The following is a 20400-nucleotide window of genomic DNA, read 5'->3' as shown; positions in this document are numbered from 1 at the left end:
TATTTATCCTTTGAGCGTCCCGATGATCTCGGTGGTACAGGACGTGTTGCTCTCTGGTTCTTCATGGATGATAAAACCCCTTAATGGGGCGAATGAAACAAAAATCGAGAATTCAAGCAACAAACAAAAAGTTAAAATGATATATAATTTTAAAAACTGTTTGCATTTCCAAGGTGGTACCATTTGTCAGTCGTACACAAGCCTGTAATTCGGCCGAGTGTGTCAGTGTTCATGTCTGCTTTTAAACAGCCGCAAATAGCTTCATTTAATGTGTCTTCATTTCTATGCCGCAGACGTTCATACTTTTGTGAAGCAAATCAACACGCCAATAGTACTTATAAAACAATTATCCAAATCAGATTCACTCTACACTCACACCTTTGGACTGAACTCTGTAGCGGCAACTTGAACGACATGGCCTTTCACTCTTATACCTCGAGTGCCCTTGTCGTCGTAAAAAATCTATAGCGTCTACATGGTGCGGTTTATTACCACCGAATAAGCACTTATTATTTAGAGTTTCGTTGCGATGAGAAGTGCAAATCGTTGAGTATTGAGTGTTATACAATAAATTAAGGAGTGGTGGTTCTGATCAACATGTTTATACGAGAAAGTGGTGTCTGTTTCAGGATGTGGCATTCATTGCTTCTTGCAACTGCAATAAACATTAAAACACCAACATATGATGTGTCCTACATACGAAACTACAACATCAATTCTGTGGTGTTTTCGGGCGACGAAGATAATCCCCAGTGCACGTTAGGTTCCAGTGACTTGTTTAATTTCTTCAAACAAAAAAGAAAGAAATGCATTATATGGCATCGGCCCAATGATTACATGATTATAATTATAATAGAATTTCCACATAACCAACAGTCAAACCGAAGCATATGATATGAAACAATTTGCAAAAATCAGGCCTGCATCTGCTTAATTTATATTTTCTTTCAAGATTACATGATAACGTAGGAAATCTTTTTGGGACTCGAGTGTAATTTGCAATAGAGGAATTGACCGGCAATCTTTGGCCAGGTGGACAGGGAAATTATCATAGACTCCTTTTAACATGAAATGTTATGCACATGAAGTAAAGTTTAAGCCATTTATGCACAATCGCAAAAAATATGATTTTGACACATATTCTGAAATGAAACATCTTAGCATTAACCATGAATATATAAGACCGATTCACTGTTGCAGCAGGTTTCTGTGTACACACAACTCCAAATGACCTTACCTCTCTGATTGTGTGTCCATCTGTTTTGTACACCGTCCAGATGAAGACAATAGGCAATGGCAAAATCGAACCAAAGGATATCATCCATCCAAGTCCCGTGGCCCAAGTAGGGTAGATGTAGTCCTCATAGATAGGGGGTCGGTAGGAGTACAGGGAGTAGCAGAATATGACCTGAAACAAGCATAATTCCATATTTGATTAAACATTTTTGGTTGTGGTGTTTGACATGGATAGGGCAACACCGACATTGACACAGCAGCATGGACCTCTGTCACTTACCAGAAGGAGTCCTGGGCTGATGAACTTCAGGCTGAAGGTCATGATCCTAGGGACAGTCTTCCCGCACATTATTTTGATGACTCTCTGTAGTCTGTGTGTGCCTAGAACAAACAGTCGAGTTTAGGTGTAACAGTGACAGTTTATCCCGAGGGACGCGGATGTAGGCAGTTTATATAATCTTTACTCACGAACCGGTAATGCCAAAAGAAGCGGTGAGTGTTATAGTTATTAACACCTCCCAGCCGGAATATTAGCCTGTCCTCATTTCAGATCCTAATCGTAACAATATACTTCCCTAAAGCTTAAAAGTCATGACAATGATTCGGGGCATAGATTACGATAATATATCCTGGATGCATCTAAGCTTCGGCCCGACGATATTATTATCCCTTTGCTGTCTTTATTTGTTTGTTTGTTTTCTTTTCTGTGTTTTTTTCTTTCTGACTTTATTTTTCTTTCTTTTCGTTTTATCCTACGCTGGGAAGTTTAGCGTTATGATCACAAATCACTTTCGCTTTTCAAATTATCTAACCAATTAAACTTGGCAGCACCATTGATCCAGAGGCACTCAGAAAGAGGTTGAAGGAGTTCTTGCATGTTTCTTTTTCAAAATATCAGACCTGTCAATATATCTGTATGATTTCCCCCAAAAAGTGAATCACACTGAGAACAAACCTTCGTGACTGTCACTACTGTCTTTGATGACACTGGTAAGGTCGTTTGTAACGGCGGCTTAGCTTATTGACTACTGTGGGAGCCAGCAAAGGGAGGTAATAAAATTATCGGACCGAGCGTAGATACATCCAGGCTATAGTGGAGTCTTATCTGAAGGTATATAGATTATCGAGGATGTGGTTGTAAGAGGTAGCTCAATGCGTCCGGTTACGATCACTTGTTAAGTTGGCTCCTTCTACATATAACGAATAATGTCGTTTAGAGTTATTCTGTGTATGTTTTCATTCGTATTTTTTCAGTTGTCCCCCACTGCAACGCGGAACAGGGGACTATGTATTCAGCGGCGTCTGCACGTCTGTCCGTTTGTACGTACGTCCCGTTTCTTGTTAACGCGATATCTCATAAACTATTGTACCCAGTGTCTTCAGATTTGGTGACAGCCTACATTGGGGGATTACACCAATCAGTTTTGATGACCATGAGCTTATTTTCAAGGTCACCACGACTCTTTGGCCACATTTCAGATTCTTGTTGAACCCATATTTCTTGAACTGTTGTACCAAACATCTCCAAAATTGGTGACAACCTACATTGGTGGATTAGTCAGGCACCAGCTAGTTATGGTGACATTGATCTAATTTTCAAGCTCACTATGACACTTTGAACACTTTTCACGCTCTCTAACATATCTCATGAGATCTTTTATTTGATGTCTTCAAATTTGGTGACTGCCTACATTTGCTGAGTCTACATTATGGGATTGTGCAAACAAAATATGACCACAACACTTTGTCCACTTTTCGAACGTATATTTAACACAATGTTTCATACAACATTGCAACCAGTGTCCTGAGTTTTGTTGACAGCCTATATTGGGTGATTATCCTGACACCAGTCATTTCACACATCTTGTGTGTGCGGAAAAAGTAAAGAGTTATGAATATGTTATAAATAGTTCATTCATTCTTAAGCGGCGAGGGACATTGCCATGCTAGTGACAAACACTAGTTCGTTGCAAGATACTTACCATAGATCCAGGTGACCACAATGCATTCCAGCATGCCAAACACTGCTATTGACGGGAAAAACGCATACCAGTCCACCAGAGTAAGCATGTACATGCCTCCCTGTCAAAAAACAGTTTCAACATTACTGACTTTGTGTTTTCCAGGTTGTCAGAGGCGGCAGTGTTATGGTTTTTCGGAAATTTCAGGATGGAATCACGCCAACATTCGTATTGTCAATGTTGATCGAACTGAAGATCCAGTTCATTACTCTTGCACATGTCGCATGTGTTCGTACTGCATCTGTCAACAGATCTAAGCCATTCTGAGCCATCCCTGCATATCAACTGGTATAGGCTTGTGTTGACGACTTGTGGAAGACATTTCAGCATGTGATGCATCAGTAGCAAAAGTTACTTTGCTCGATGCACTTCTCTATCTTGATTTGTACCATACATTCCGTATTTGTGTAAGGTGAACATTTGACTGACCTTCGTGTACCTTTTTGACAGCGGCCATCTGTGAGGCATCGGGAACATGTGGCAAAATTTCTCAAAAAGCCATACATGGTAATGTATCTGTTCCAGATTCGATGACGGCCGCCATAGAGGTATGACGTTGAACATATTCATATTTTAGTTGGTGGTGTACAATGACCAATGAAGTTTTATAAATATGCAAAGTGTTTTGTTGGGTTTGCTATTTTAAAAGTCAATTGCATGTGTCAGTGTACATTCATATGGGTAAAATGTGTTTTTTTTATATTTCTACCATGCCACCCAGTCACTGCTTATTGTTATAGCAGTGTCTTAATGAGCTTGAAGTATTGTAAAAATATTGTCCTCTGATGACAGCTTGTTAGTCTTAGTGTCACTGTAGTACTTTGTAGATAACCCGAATTTAATGCTTTCTTATTATGACATGTTATAAATTATGGCTAATCTTTGTTTTGATAAAATACTTGATCTTTTGAAACAGTTTTTAGAATCAAGTTGTGATAACTTGCTGATGTTTTACAGTCCTTGACAGATATTTCTAATAGCTAAACCACGTTTTTCCCGTCTCTGTATGGCTGAAATATTGCCGATGTGACGTTAAATCAAATATCCATCACTCACGAAGAGACTGCCTTATACTTCTTTTATGTTTCATAAGGTCAAATGGTTATGATGTCGAATATGTTGGGACAGGGAAGTCTGTAATTATGTTCTGTCAGTTCGTGATTGTCACCTGTGTCATGTAGAGTAGACCCAGGAGGAAGCAGGGCACTAGGACCATGAGGATGATCACCCAGCGTCGGCGAGACAGGCTTGGAAACTGATCTGACAATGCTGTTACTGCTATCTCATAGCATGGTAACTGTATAGAAACGTGATTCCAACATATCAACCGCGTTTTAGACCGATACATATATGAAGTACTTACAACAACCAATGTGTCCATTTCCGACTTTAAATATAATTATATTTTAGACCAGTTATATTAGTACACAAACATTATATCAATACTTTATAAAGAATTAAGTTCCCACACAGTATAAGTCCCTTGCATTTGTGACTTAACGTTTATAGAAAGGTGTAAAACTTTGAGTCTTCTCAAACTTCTAGAAATGGGAATTCGAATATGAACAAGTTTAGAAAACAATATCTGACCTTGAAGTCCGAGATGAAATTTCTTGCAAACGACCACTCTGTTATACATGCTGATTTGATATTTGTCAAGGAGTCGTTTATCTAAGTCATTTGCCCGTAATTCCAACAGCTGTATCTACATGTGCTGCTGAAGCTTGGCACAAACACTTGCCCATATTCATGTACTAGTATTTACAACAAAATATGACTTCTGAAACTTATAAATTCGTCATTTTTGTCCGACATTAACATGTGTTACCGTAAAATGTATACGTTACCAGAGAGTCGAATCCAAGGGTTATCAAATTCAAGAAAGTCAAGACAGACCACAACTGAGGCAACGGGAGTGATGCCACGGCTTCTGGATATGTGATGAATCCAAGGTTGTATCCTGGATAAGTGAAAATACAATCATATCGTGTGATGTATCACATCGTGTTGATGGTGATCGATAACAGACATAGAAAACCGAGATGTTGCAGAAACACCATGGAAGCTATGTGATGGCTGAGATAAAGTATCTTGGGTGTGGGATTGTCCATTAAGTTGTTTGAACTGATACATCTGTTTAGATGTCTTTAATGTGAAACTACTGTCAAATCTAAAACTTCTTTTAAAAGTGCCCGTGAAGGTCCCGGGGTAGAATAGGCCTTCAGCAACCCATGCTTGCCATAAAAGGTGACTATGCTTGTCGTAAGAGCCGACTAACGGGATCGGGTGGTCAGACTAGCTGACTTGGTTGACACATGTCATCGGTTCCCAATTGCGCAGATCGATGCTCATGTTGTTGATCACTGGATTGTCTGGTCCAGACTCGATTATTTACAGACCGTCGCCATATAGCTGGAATATTGCTAAGTGCGACGTAAAAATAAACTCACTCACTCACTCACTCTTTTAAAAGTAAATTCTTCAGAAATATCATGAAACCTCACAAACGGTTAGCCTTTCGGTGACAAGTTAATCATTTTAAGCCACTGATTTCCTTGAACATAGTGTCCCTGGTTTGTAGCTAGGTTGATGTCGCCAAAGTGGTATTGCGGAATATGTGTGCACACATTTCCGACAACATTTTGGCCTACTCTGTGCATAACGGGGCACTCATATGATTTCACTTTAGCTTCCTAATGATGCAGTGAAATACTTATTAATGTTCTCTTACGACTGATGTCGATAATTGAAGCCTCGGGACGAACAGCTTTCCATCAGGGAACACCGTTCACACATGGTATGTAATTAATTGATCCATACATCGAAAACTGTTGTCGGTGCTTTCCGAGCACAGTGTGCGTAGGATGTTCGTAAAGAGCGCTCCAAGTGACATAACTCTAAGGCGTTCGCTTGAAACAATGTTCGGCCGACAGATGGCGCGAGAGTCGACACACTGAATTAAATCATACGAACTTTTTTGGATTTAATATTGAAACCTAAATACCTGACTTTGGGGGGAATGAATTATATGGTACAACGCACGTAGCTTCGCATATAGTTAGTTTTATTGGGAGAAATGGGTTATGTTATTTTATAGAAGTGTTGTGTGACACAGTGCCTTTGAGAAAAGATGGAACAATGAAGGGACGACAGTTCATCCCTAAAATCAAGGAAATACCTGAGTATTGGAACGAATCTACAGTCACACCACGCAGGTGAGCAACGTGACCCATGATGGCGAAGAAAGCAAACCCGATGTATATAGATGTCAGAGCAACAGCGGTTGCTAGTATCAAAGTGTCTCTACAAAAAGAAAACAAAACAAACTATGTATTTTTATATGTTTTACGCTGGAAGTTCATTTTCATATCGGGGGATGAAACATGAGTAACAACCTTGCTCACTACTTTGTACTTTTAGGAGCAGAATTTTAATCCACCACTTAGAAACAATCCTTTGGAACATACTTTGAACTCGATCTGTCACTCACATTCTTGAAACTTGTTAGTGAATGTGAAATAACATTTTATAAGACACTTTTCTATTCGAAATATTAAACATGACATTTTCGGAAAACTGTGAATAGCCAATACACATGTATAGACTACGTTCTTAATGACCAATCAATTCCTGTAGTATTTATCCACCATGGTTTAAAACCGAACTGCCATGCCTGTGAAAGGTATACATACTGTGACAAGGGGTGGGGTTGATAAAGCTACAAAAACCGTGGCTTGTCGAATATATTTTATCTTTATCAACGAGTGATAATGTTCATATCATTGATATCAGTAGACACGAGGGTGAGAATCTGTTTATCATCAAAAACGACTAAAACATAATTGTAGATTAACAATAACTCAAGATACATTATACAACCCTGTCACGGAAGGACAGCAAAACAACTAGAATATCACAGATATACATGTAAAACATTAAATATAAACCATTGTAACCATACAGGACAAAACAGTATGAACCAAGAGCTGTGGGTAGAGCTCCGTACACAGAGTGTGATCTCTTGATTCATTTCTACTGAAGACGTTCAATAAGCATGCATCTATATAACTATGAGGTGCCCACATTACGAGTCCCATTGAAACACACGTATAAGCTTAATAATTTAGCTGAGCAGTTTTCGCGGAGAAGTCTCTAGACATACAAAAACTATAAAATACAAAAACAAAATATGAGATGTACACCTCTAGAGTCTCTATGAAAGAAATTACTTTTGTGCAGTGGGTTTTGAGGAAAAGTGGATAACTAAAACCCTTGTTGTATGGGACGCACAGGATGAATACAACCAAATTCAACTAAGTTCAAACATCTGCAGAAGTGAGAAAATTTAGAAATTGGATGAGATGCACACCTTTACAAACCCAGTGATACACGTCTCAATCAATCCTGTCGAGCAGCTTTTGTGGAGAAGTTTCTATATTTCATCCCATAGAAGACTATATCCATAGAGAAATTCAACAAAATGTACGTAAGTGCAAACGACATTAACATTGGACAAATAAATAGAATAAAAAATATGAGATGCATGTCATATTTGTAATCTAAATGAATTCCATAAATAAGGTTTTGAGGAGAGCGTACATTACCCTGTTAGATAGAGCGAAAAGGCTGAATTCAACAAAATTTGTGGAGAACTGGACTGACTTCATCCCCTATTACACCATAATCATAGAGAAATTCGACAAAATGTACCCAAGTTCAAATGTCCCTAAACTTAAAAAACAATACAATCCAAAAGCAACATAGGAGATATCATCTCCACAAGCGATATCTCCAGTCGAACACAGTTTTGGATGATACGTATGTTTTGACAGCATCAAGTCCCATGTCGTCAAAATCCGGTGTTTGTTGAGGACCTGCAAATGTCTTGGCGGTTTATGCGATGGGTCTGTTATGAACTTAAAGTGTCTGGTTGAGAACACTGCTGTTGACAAGTCAATAACTTTAACAAATAATGTACCTTAAGCAATTGTTGTTGAGTTTGTTGTGTCCAGCCATTGTTGGAAGACATCCAAACGCAATTCCGTGTACGAGCAGGGCGTAATTACATCCCTCAATCCAAATCTGGAAATAGATACTGAACTGAATCATACCAATTGCAGTTACGTTCGGAAAAAACAACATGTCCAACTGTATTAAAAAAAGAAATGATTCTGTAGATTCTTAAGTACGCGTTGTTCCCCGGGGTTAAAAATCCCCGGTAGAAAAGAATAAAGGAACTCTAGTAATTTCATGTGTTACCTTATTCGTGTCCATGAGTATATCATACTTAGATACAGCATTATGTCAAGAAGGCCAATAACATGTAGCAACAAATATTACAAACATGGACAGAAAGCGTATTGAAGAATATATGAGAATGCCCATTGTGTCTTATTGTCTTTCTCAATAATGATAAATTCATTTTGGAAAATTGAATAACCATTAATCACTCATTGAGATTTCCCAATTGTTTTAGTACATACCGCGATAAAGTTGCTGGGTCATCGTATCTGTCACACCTGTTCACCCAGCTATGATAATTGTGACGATGAACAGTTTTAAAACCCGCGCCAACATTCTTATCTCACTAGATGTTACTGACTGATGATTGGGAGATGTTATATAAATTATTGTGAATGGACCAACTATTAATGTTGTAGCTCCTCCAATCCTTCACCTCTGGATCCAGCAGCTTTTCAAACTGGGGGTAAATGTAGAAATATATCCCTTCAGCCGAACCCGGAAGTAGACAGCCCTGGATGAGGAAAACAGTGATGAGGATGTATGGAGCACCAACGGTGACGTACACCACCTGTTGCCATGGAAACAAAGGATGAAATTGTCATTGAAACTAGGCAAAGTATTATTCAGAGTGTCACAAAAGACAAATACTTCGCATATCCAATCTATGGCTGATCATAGAACATCCTGCCTTTTATTGTTTTTACCTTTCCTGAAACCTTGATCCCACGAAAGAGACACAAGAACGCCAGGATGTATGTGATAGCAAGACATCCAATCAGAGGCCTCCGCATGCTACCGAGATGTTCCAGACCGTCGCTAATCTCTAGGACCCTTAACCTGTTCAAAAAGGGACTTTGTGTTAAAAATTAAGCTACATTTGAGAAGTTTATAAGACAGAGGAAACATTTCGCGAAATTTTCATTTAGAATTTATTTAAACTTATACATTCATCGTTTGACTTGGTTCCATATTTAGCAAATTACCTAGCGTTATCAAAACCCATGATGTGTCCATCAGAAACTACGTATACCTTGACTGAAATAAATGGCTGTCAAGGACGAATAACCCTTGAAAGTAAAATAAACACGTCAACAAATACAGCGCTCTTAGTGAGAAAATGACATTTGCAATGATATCAATTGCAAACAGTTCATATTTGCAGAACCAGTTGGTATTAGTTCCACTAGCAAAACCACTTTTTTGAATACCTGAAATTACCGTTTTAATGTCAGTGAGTGAGTTCACGTTTTAAGTGTTAAACCTTCTATGAGTTATGGGGCGCATCATTGGTAGAAATAATATGGGCGTAAACTACGAGGATAAAATTGACGGTTATAAATCTTTATAAAGCAAACTTCCACAAAACATAATGGCCTCCCATCTTACGTCCAGAACTCTTCTGCCGATGTGATTGCCGTTAAATTCTTTGTCCCGTTAATCAAGGCTGAAGAGTTGTTAACGGCATGGACAGGAAAGGCTAGGGAAACATTTGTAGAGGTATTTTGTGCGTTATCGACGACGTTGTTGAACGTTGTACAAGATGGTGTGTTCCATGGGTTGTCACAGTTACTCCAGGGAATTGTGGGAGAGAAGGAATAGTAGAAGTAGTAGATTAACCAGGAAAACAGGACAGCATAGTAGGTGCTGTAGAATACGCCGATGAGGACGTTCCCGATTCCCATACCTGGATAACATGCATTATTTAGGGTCATGGGCACGGCCTGCATTTTTGAACAACAATAATTCAACAATATTAAAACACATTGCTATATATCTTGGCGGGAGGCATGGAAACTTAATAATAATAATACATACCACTGCAACTTCTCCATGTGCTGGATTGTCTACAAAAAAGCATATGACTCTATCCCTCACGAATGGAGTCTGAAGTCTCTTCAGTGCATTGACCTCCCTGAGCGACTACTTGATTTACTCAAGTCTTTAGTGAGTTGCTGGTCGACTCAACTTGAGATGATGTCGAAAGGGCAGGTGCAAACTTCGGAAGCGATTCCAATCGAAAGGGTAATAGTTCAGGGTGACACCTTCAGTCCTTTGTTTTATCTGTCTCTAAATCCTTTGAGCTCAATAGTCTTTGAACCATGCAATAGTCTGATTCAGAAAGTTACATCCATTTTACTGCCAGCTTGGATTGTAAAACTTATGATATTTTTTTCAATATAATTTGTTGATGATCCATCGATCTTGTGTTATGTGGTCTCAAGTGACAGTCTTGTACTTTACGTGCCAAAACCTTGGATTAAGTTAACGCACCAGGAATACAATTGTGCGACCACAAAGGAATTTGAATATTTTTCTAAGACATTGTATACTCTTATAAAAGACCACATGAGGAAGATTCGTATTACGCTCTTTGAAATTGGGACGTTCTCACAAGGTATCCTAGGTGGTAAAAACAAATTGTCCCCCTGAGAGTGTACATAAGTCCCAAAAGTAAAAGTAAATTAAAGTCTGTCATAATTTGCATTTTTTTTAGTAAAATCGTCAGTGGCTGGAGGACTGGTTTAAATAGAGCTAGGATCCCTGCAGGTAGCAAAAGTACTGGGCCCTTATTCTCGAAACGTTCGTAGCCAAAAGAATTCTTAACTTTGATCGTAGCCAATGTGTTAAGAATGGGTTTAAGAAGTTCGTAGCGCTACGAGCGTTTCGAGAATGGCTAGCCTGGTACCTAGCATGGTGATCTTCCTTCAGTTGCTTCAAATCTATAGCCTATTTTTATGATGTGTTGTTTTTACTACCTATCCTTTTAAATAACTAGTGTTAACGTATAACTGTTAATCTATTTACTCTACTGTCCATCGATAGGTTTTCATTCCTTGTGTATTTAGTCTTGATATTCAAATTCACGATATGGCTAAATAATGTCGATGTGACGCTAAATGTTAACTCATTCATAGATTGTTACGTCAATGACAAAAACTCATGAATATACCTCTCCATTGTTAGACGACCTGCCATGATATATACCCGCAGTTTAATTGTGACTGCATGGTTAAATTCACGTGCTGAGAGTGAATGAGTGGGTTAACATTTAACGTCACATCGGCAATATCTCAGCCATATCGTGACGAAGACGATTCATATGAGAAAAATGAAAATATTTTGAGGACCTGTCACGATGGACAGTAGAAATACTAGGGTATCACAGATATGGATATAAAGCTAGCATGGGAATGTAAAACATTCTAGTAATTAAACCAGACAATACAATATATAATATGGGCTACTGATCGCCAAAAACTGAAGGTAGATCACCATATTAGGACTTACAGTAACTTTGCTACCTGCATGGACCCTAACTGGATTTACACCATCCCTTCAGCCGCTGGCAAGTGCAAGAATTACGTGCTATGGCTGTCTACACCCGAGAATATATTTCAGGTCAGATAAAGCATGGCAGCGTGAACCAATGACGGGAGTATTAGTGTTGTTTATTAGGGAAATTATCTTCCATAGCCCGTCCCCTAAGTGACAAAAGATGCTTCACTAAACACGTGTATAGTACCTCTGAACGGTGGGCACAGGTTCCAGACTTTAACTGCTCCACTCTGTGAGAACTGACCGATCGCCATTTCAAGAAAGACACAAGGAACTGCGCCGATGATCATGAACACCAGGAACGGTATCAGGAATGCTCCTGCAAGACATAGGTATTGTACACACAACTACAATGAACATGTTGCTGTAGAGATGAGGTACACTCATGAACCTGAGTGATAATTGCAAATGTACGCTAGAAAGTGGTTTGGACCATGAAAATAATATAAATAGATACATGGACTCGCCTTCAGCAACTGATACATGCGACATATCAACATCTGTGTTAAAGACACATCGTACACAGAAATACCAGAAATAGGAATGATTAAGAATAAATCACTGTAACTGTTATATAAGTTCACAACTAAGAGGTTAGTTTTTCGCAACATAGAGGCAAGACGAAAAACGATTAATATGTATGACTACTATGTATCGTATGAACCAGACATAATGCTCTTACTTCAATCGGTCTTCCTCACTAGATTGGTGATATTTATACCTACCCCCGCCGTTTCGCATACACATGTAGGGGAATTTCCACATGCTCCCCACTCCAATTGAGTAGCCAAGAATTGTCATGATGTAGTCCACTTTGGAACCCCATTTCTCGTGCTCCATTTCTGTTGAAGATGATTTAGTGAGCGATGATAGCTTTTACGCCACAGTCAGCAATATTCCAGCTGTATGGTGTCGTTCTGAATATGAAATCGAGTCGAGTCTGGACCAGACAGTCCAGTGATCAACAGCATAAGCATCCATCTACACAATTGGGAACCGATGACATGTCAGCCAAGTCAGCGAGCTTACGTAGCGGGCTTAGTCGCCTCTTACGTCAAGAGGGCAAGCATGGGTTGCTGAAGACCCCGGATCTTTACAGGTCAGGGAACACTAAGGAACTCAGTTCGGCTTCATGCAATAAATTTCTGACTGTGATTTAGTTGGAATTGTTGTAACATGGGATTAGGAATTACATTCTTTCTAGCTATTCCACACCTTGGGATGAAACCAATAAGCACTCGTATAACCTTAATAAATACATTCGGTTTTGGTGCATTGTTACGGTTAAGGATTTACCGTGACAAACGATGTAAGAAATCCCCTTGTGAACCAGTAAAACAGAACAAAGACAGAGTTTAATATATTCAAATCTTGTATTAAAGGGGCACTGATGCGGAGCAATTTCCGTGGACTGGTGTAAACTTTTGTTATTATTTTTCTCCCGTGAGTACCCGGATGATATCCCAGAATTCGTGACTGGTTCGTGACCTCTGCTGCGCATTCCGTAAGCGCAATTGATAGTTTAGTTATAGACAGATCAACTTAGGTGAAGTCATTTTTACTTCATTACAAATGTATTATGAAAACAAATGAAACACTTTGAAGGTTAATCATCTGCCAGTGGTAGAAATGGTAAAAAACTATTAGGACAGAAAAATAACGAAGCCAATGTACGTCTCTATATTTTTTCTGATAAACCTAATTAGTTTATTGTCATATTTGTATGATTCTGAAAATAATAAAAGAACACACGATCTGCTTATACTCATAGTAAATGTCTAACACAAAAGCAACATTTATACATTGTATAGATTGCCAATGTGGATCCTATTTCACACACATACGCGATCTAGTGTGTGTTTTCTGTCATACAGATTCTGCTGAATGCTACAACAATAAATTAAAACAAAATGCAAATAATGAATGTAAAACAGACTAATTTTATAACAACAATGTCAGGCTACTACCTTGTTGAGTAATGTATCCATCAATATCCACGTAAAAGAAATCGTATTCCATTCATCTGCAGCTGGTAAATAATCCTGCTCTGTGTCGCGTGTCTTACAACTGTCTAGTTTGCGAAAAAGTAACACATCGTTACACGTCTTTCGATGGTAAAAACCAGATAAACCTCTCATTGGTCTCCCAAGATAGCACACCTGGCAACTAATTGTATGATGTCCACTATTCTAAGTAATTTAGTTAACCAATAATGAGCAATCAATCAATCAACGCAAAGGTGGTTAATTCTTTGAAGGGAGGATGATGTTTTTGCACTCACTCTTTACGACAGGGTGTAGTCATCTGCACACACTGCCTTTTGAAAAAATCCGCTGGAAGATTCAAGTAATTAATCAATCAGTGTGTTATCGGTTAATCCTTTGATCGATGTTTGTTTTTGTAACTCAGCTGATAAACCCTCTTGCATCACTTACATGCACATATTACATAACATGCAAATACATTTGCCATTACAGACCTTAATTTATAATGCTGAGTATTTACTCCAGACAGGAGAAATGCCAAATGGGAACCTTTGTTGAGTAACCGAAGTGGTGCTACTACTAATTATACCTGTTATAAATTCATTAATTGACCATTCAGAGAATGATGACAAATAACACGTGGAGGTTTACACCATCAAACGCGAGTTACAGCAAGGAAGATGTAATCTCTGTGTCGTACGCAGCCTGAAAATACTTATCGGACGAAACTGTTTTGAGGATACCAACGGAATTTCGTTACATAAGGAATACACACAGGCATTTGCTGTGTACTTGGGTAAATAGGTGAAATAAGGGGTTTATTTACGTAAGAAAAATTTCAGATTTCTCTACCAAAGGCAAAGTCATCGTTGTTTGTTTACGAATTCAAATAAATCAACTGTGTATTTTTATTATCATAAATAATAAACCATTGTAGCTACAATAGCTACCAAAATTTACGTATGATAGTTGCTATCACAGCTGAACCAACACTCAAAACTACCTATATATAAAGCTTTGCAATCTTCCGTACTGAAACAAATGGCTTGCTATGTGCCTGTAGACATCATATTTTCATGTAACATGATTAAATATCGAGGTTAAAAACACAGAAATAGGATCAAATTGGATCAGTAACTATACCATCCAAGCATCCGAAAAGAACTACACTGCTGGGATATTTGGTTACGATCAGACAAGGAATACAATGGATATTTTTAAACAAATAGCATATGATGGGCATCCGGCCTCCTGACTGTTTAGGTGAAGAAATTCTGCTAATATGGACAGGAGCCCAGTTCCTTTGTCCGTCACGGTCGAAGGAGCGGGCGCTGACCAATTTGCGGTTTGGTTTCGTAATTAGACCCTTGGCGAGACACATTATTCGCTCCGCATCAGTGCCCCTTTAAGGCAATGAGAGCAAGGCATACAAGGTCACAAGTCAATTTTAGGATGCTGATTACAAATTCAATACATGCGATACATAGGTGTCAAAATATCATATAGTAAACTCTCCAAAGTCTTAGTGCGAGAGAGAATCAACTATGCAAACACAGCGATCGGTCTGACACCGGATGATGTAGATAAGGCGTTGACGGATGCAGATGATGACGATGATGTAACTCAAGTGAATAAATGTGAATGTGTGTCGCCCTCAACACAGCAACCAGCCTTTTAATCTATATACTCAGTCATTTCCCGAAAGTTTCAGCACATACGATCATCGTCAACACTGTAAAATGCCCTCGAAAAAGTCTCCCGGAAGTAAACACATGAAAACTATGAGCAGACAAATTCCGGAAAACCAGAATCCTAAAAGTGCTGACCATCTATTAAACGGAATGTGACCCATCATAATTATTATTCAAAACACTAAATGTTGTGACCAAATAATAATTATTATTGATTTAATAACAAAAATATACAAAAATAAACACTCGTAACAGCATATGTATGGCTTTTCCGTCATTTTCCTCATAAATTCAAATAAAGAGTCATAAATATGTTTAAGAGCTTTAGAGAGTTATTCCAAAACCGTAAGGGCAATTCCTGTGTGACATTAGATAGAGGCTTAAACTGCGTGATAACTAATTCTATTGATAGAGAAATTGGCGATCGTTTTGACCTTTAACATAAGACAAAACACACTGTTATAACAAAGTTGATCAAAGCCTCATTGGTTTATGTATTTTATGAGATATCCAAATTAAGAATGGTCGCTATGGTGATGATAGTGATTTTGTGAATATACAATTTTTGTCACAGTGGTGCAAGTTTGATAGAATACTTTCACATATCCACAATTCGTTCCTCTTGCTTTAAATCATTCCAAATTGACATTAAAGCAAAATCACACCGGCGCTCTCCTTCATTGTCATTATAAACATATTATTTGCGAAATGAGCATCAGATTGGTCTTCCCTAAGAACAGCATTCTAAATTGTCAAGGATTTACCGGTTAAGTAGTTGGTTCAATGTTCTGCGACCACCATCACATAATACAGCAACATTTTCATAACGTCCATCGGTGCACTTAGCATCACAGGTAACACTATTATACCTGATCTCATTTAAAATGCAGTTAAAATGTGAACAGCCTGAATTTCTCTAAACCCCACCTTACCTGCTTTATAATGAGAAACACACAACAGTATGCATATTCTGCATATTGGGATTTAAGTGAAACACCAGTGACCCATTGCCTTAAATCTTGTCTCATTTGTATTTGTTTTGTATTGAATTTGTAATCAGCATTGTGAAATTGACTTGTGACTTTGTATACCTTGTTCTCGTTGCATAATAATACAGAATTTGAATGTTTCAGACTTGTCTTTGTTCTGTTTTGCTGGTTCACAGGCGGTTTCTTACATGGTTTGTCACGGCAAATTCTTAACTATAACATTGTTGCCATATGTCTTTGTATCAAATGTGCCTGGACTGAATTGCCAGACACGATTATTCATACTGCTGTCTCATTGCTGGAATATTGTTGAGTGCGTTTTGATCACTAGTGAGTGAGTTTAGGTTTACGCGCACTGCAATATTGCAGGTATATGGCGGCGGTCTGTAAATAATCGAGATTAAGAAGAGGTGAAGAAGAGACTAGAATCTGTCTCGAAACGTTGTGTAGATTAAACAAGTTGAACCATAAAGCACTTTTAGTTTGATTCCTCCAACTTCGAAATGCCTTTGAAACAACTAATCGAGATTCGACCTGACAATCCAGTGATCAACAGTTTGTGCATCGATCTGAGGAACTGGGAACCGATGACATGTGTCAACCAAGTCAGCGAGGGTGACCACCAGATCCCGTTAGTCGCCTCTTACGACAAGCATAGTCGACTTTTATGGCTGGGTGATTTGAATGAAACAACATCTGAAACACAGGGCTGATCTTCCTCCATTCACCCCACACACTGCGGCTGTAAAACGGATAAATACGATTACTGTAACACATGTGTATGAACCTCAGCATCCCACTGAAATCATGAGAATAATATTTACCTACAGTATGGTTCAAAATTATTGAGAATAGCTAAAGCATTTCATATTATTAAACGAGAACAAATCAGATAAAATTGAATGTATTGTGAAAGTGAACTGACCTTTTCATGTTGTGTAGGTAACAATTTAATATTTTATCAAGTCTCCTTGAGCTTCACGGCACAGTCTAAGACGGGTAGGCATACTTCCTGTCAGAGAGGTTAGTGTCTCGTGAGTAATGCTGTCCCAGTATCGGACCACTTCTCTCTTCATGTCTTCAATTTTTGTCAACCCCTTTTGATTCACACATTCCTTCATCATCCCCCAAATGTTCTCAATGGGATTTAAGTCAGGACTATATGCAGGAAATGGTAATGCAGTCACATTTTTCTCCTGAAACCACTGCTTGGCATGTTTTTGCGGTGTGTTTAGGATCATTATTTTGCTGCAAAATCCAGTCATTTCCATAAAACACATGTGCACTTGGAAGGAGAAAATTATCTAATATGTTAGTGTAGCGTTGACTTGTCAGATTTCCCTCAAACACACACAGCGGGGTCGTTCCTAATAAGGATATCCCTCCCCATACATGGAACTTTGGGCTGTATTTAGGTTGTCGATACAACGGTGCTGACGCAGACTTTGTCCATATTTTCACATTATTGGAATATACCCATATTGAGCTTTCATGAGTAAAAATCACATTTTCCCAGTCAAAGTTTTCATGTGCCAAACACCACTCAACACGCCTGTCTTTATGTTCTTGTTTCATGAGAGGAGAAGGAATTCCAGTCTTTTTCTCCCACCCAAGATCAATCAAATTTCTTCTAACTGTAGATTTTGATACAACTGTTGATCCCCTTTCTATCATTTCATACCTGATGTTTGAGATGCTTGCCCTTTGCTTTTTAGACGCTAAAATTCCCAGCCGGACGCGATCTGAGAAGTCCAATTTTCTGGGTCTCCCTTCTCCTTTCTGGTGCCCAAAATCCTTTCCCTCTTTAAAATTCTTCCTAATCCTATACACAGTAGAAAGAGGAGTTCCTGTTCTCTCTGCCAATGTATTTACATCATCAATTCCTTGATTACACAACTCAAAAATCAACCTTCTTTTATCTTCAGCAGACATTGTTGACAGTGCTGAGGAAAATGACGTCTGCTACAAATTCAGGGGAGGTAACTCTAATTGTACTATACTCAGTAGGCCAAGATGAGTTACCTCCCTTATACCATTACTTAGTTTTAAGTATCAGTGAATCAGTTGAGGTGTTAGGATAGCTCAAAGTAAGAAGAAAAATTCTCAATAATTATGAACCAGACTATATATCCTTTGTCTCCTTGTGCGTTAAGTATCACAAACTCCACAAAGCTTAGTGACAGCGAATATTCATACACAGGTTGCAATGAAAGTATTCAAGGCAAATTGCCAACAAATCATTAAGCACATGAATTAAGAACGCATCAAAATGCACACACACGAACCAACTGTGAATATGACTGGTTCGGGAAATGAAAACAGATTTGATGTCTGGAATAACTAATAGTTTTGTGTTTGCTCGGGCATGACAACTCTACTTATGCAATTTGTCTCTGTACAACAAAGGACCACAAACACAAAAACCGACCGTCGGCTTCAGTGAGTGAGTGAGTGAGTCTAGATTTTTTCCGCTGCACTCACCAGTTTTTCACTGCTGTTTGGCGGCGTTCTGAAAATAATCGAGTCTGGACCACACACCCCAGTGTTCAACAGCATAGGCATCAAACTGCGCAATTGGGACCGATGAAATGTGTGAACCAAGTCAGCTGAAGGCCAGTATTCAAACCTTCACGGGTAGACTTCCTCTTGTATTACTACCAACACTTTTACATACTCTGTGATAAATGGATATACAAACTACATATTAAATTACATTAGTGGTGATACTGGCAATATTGCAGTCATATCCTGCCTATAAGGATATATGCTTGAATAATAAATAACATTTCAGTGTGTATAATAGATCAACAAAGAGCTGTAACGCAACAAGGTTATCACAGATAGAAAGTCACACCTAGCGTGTCTACCTTTAAACGTTTATGACAATACAGGAAGATGCAATGTAAAAACCAACAGGTGAAGGTTGATCACCGTAGGAAGGACCATGGCGACTTACAGACCCTACCTGGAGTTACGCCATTCCTTCAGATGTTGGTGATTTTTGCACAGCCGAGCTACACACTTAACAGCGCATACTACGCTTAAACTGACAATGAAAAGTACTGTGAATGAAATGGGACTTACATATTTATGCATACCCTCTCGGCGGGACACAGTGAACCATGTAGATATTGACGAAACATACAATTTTCATCATCTTACATCACACATAAATGTGGCACCCACGAAGAGCCACCTCCTCGTGGTGGGAGCTGGTAATGCTAAGTGCTCTTCTCCCGTGTGGACACGGGACAAAATGTGTCCACAGCACCCCATTGCTTGTCGAAAGAGACGACTAAGTTGGGCAACCTGTTTGCCGTGGGCTGCGTCCCGTGTCGGTGGAGGACGGGATCCTGGTGGTTGAGGGCAGTTGGGCTTTTAACTGCGTTCCATTTGCCCAACACACCACTTTGGCCCTTACTTCACCTAGCCTGGTGGTTGAATGGGCCCGATTCAACCAATCGGCTGGTCATGCCAAGCCCTGTGCACAGACTACGCATGTGTCATTGCGCAAATCTCATCTGGATTTTTTTTAAGTTTGGTCTTTGCACTATTGTTAATCTGTAAATTTTTGGTATTGTGCATTATGATCACATGAACTTTTCCTAGAGTCTTATGCCAGAAGGCGATGGCTCAAGGGCCAATCTGGTAGATTAATTTCTTATAATTCTTCTACTGAAGTATATCATCCGGGTATCCTTGGTGCTGCAAGCAGGAGGCCCGCTTGCCTAAGCATTGTCCTTGTGATACTCCATGGTGGGTGGGGAGCTCAGATGATGAACCAAATTAAACTAACAATGGCTTATGAAATTCCACCCAAAACAACAAAACGTTTAATTGAAACTGACCCTGATGATACTGACCACAGACCGTCTGCATTGACTGAGTATTTGCCGCG

General features: G+C 38.9%; 1 protein-coding gene across 1 annotated transcript; it reads right to left on the bottom strand.

Moving 5' to 3' along the window:
* Positions 1–704: 704 nt before the first annotated feature.
* On the bottom strand, positions 705–12677 carry LOC137255437 (sodium- and chloride-dependent glycine transporter 1-like). Its single transcript, XM_067792879.1, has 13 exons — positions 12563–12677; positions 12025–12156; positions 9888–10185; positions 9206–9338; positions 8935–9069; positions 8236–8339; positions 6436–6560; positions 5105–5217; positions 4426–4554; positions 3219–3318; positions 1517–1617; positions 1238–1408; positions 705–785 (listed from the first exon to the last, which is right to left on the bottom strand). Exons 1-13 carry the CDS (start codon positions 12675–12677, stop codon positions 705–707), a joined length of 1737 nt encoding a protein of 578 aa, XP_067648980.1.
* Between the last annotated feature and the right edge of the window lie 7723 nt (positions 12678–20400).

Source organism: Haliotis asinina, chromosome 11, assembly GCF_037392515.1.
Source record: "Haliotis asinina isolate JCU_RB_2024 chromosome 11, JCU_Hal_asi_v2, whole genome shotgun sequence".
Lineage (NCBI taxonomy): Eukaryota > Metazoa > Mollusca > Gastropoda > Lepetellida > Haliotidae > Haliotis > Haliotis asinina.
Note: the sequence above shows the minus strand (reverse complement) of the source record. Positions and strands in the feature narration are given on the sequence as shown.

Excerpts from the sequence above, each read along its gene's own strand:
- LOC137255437 (XM_067792879.1), bottom strand. The coding sequence starts at position 12,677 with ATGGAGCACGAGAAATGGGGTTCCAAAGTGGACTACATCATGACAATT. Across the intron at positions 5,218-6,435 it reads AGATTCGTTCCAATACTCAG|GATACAACCTTGGATTCATC; the intron begins GTATTTCCTTGA and ends TCACTTATCCAG. Across the intron at positions 786-1,237 it reads ATGGACACACAATCAGAGAG|AAATTAAACAAGTCACTGGA; the intron begins GTAAGGTCATTT and ends TTTTGTTTGAAG.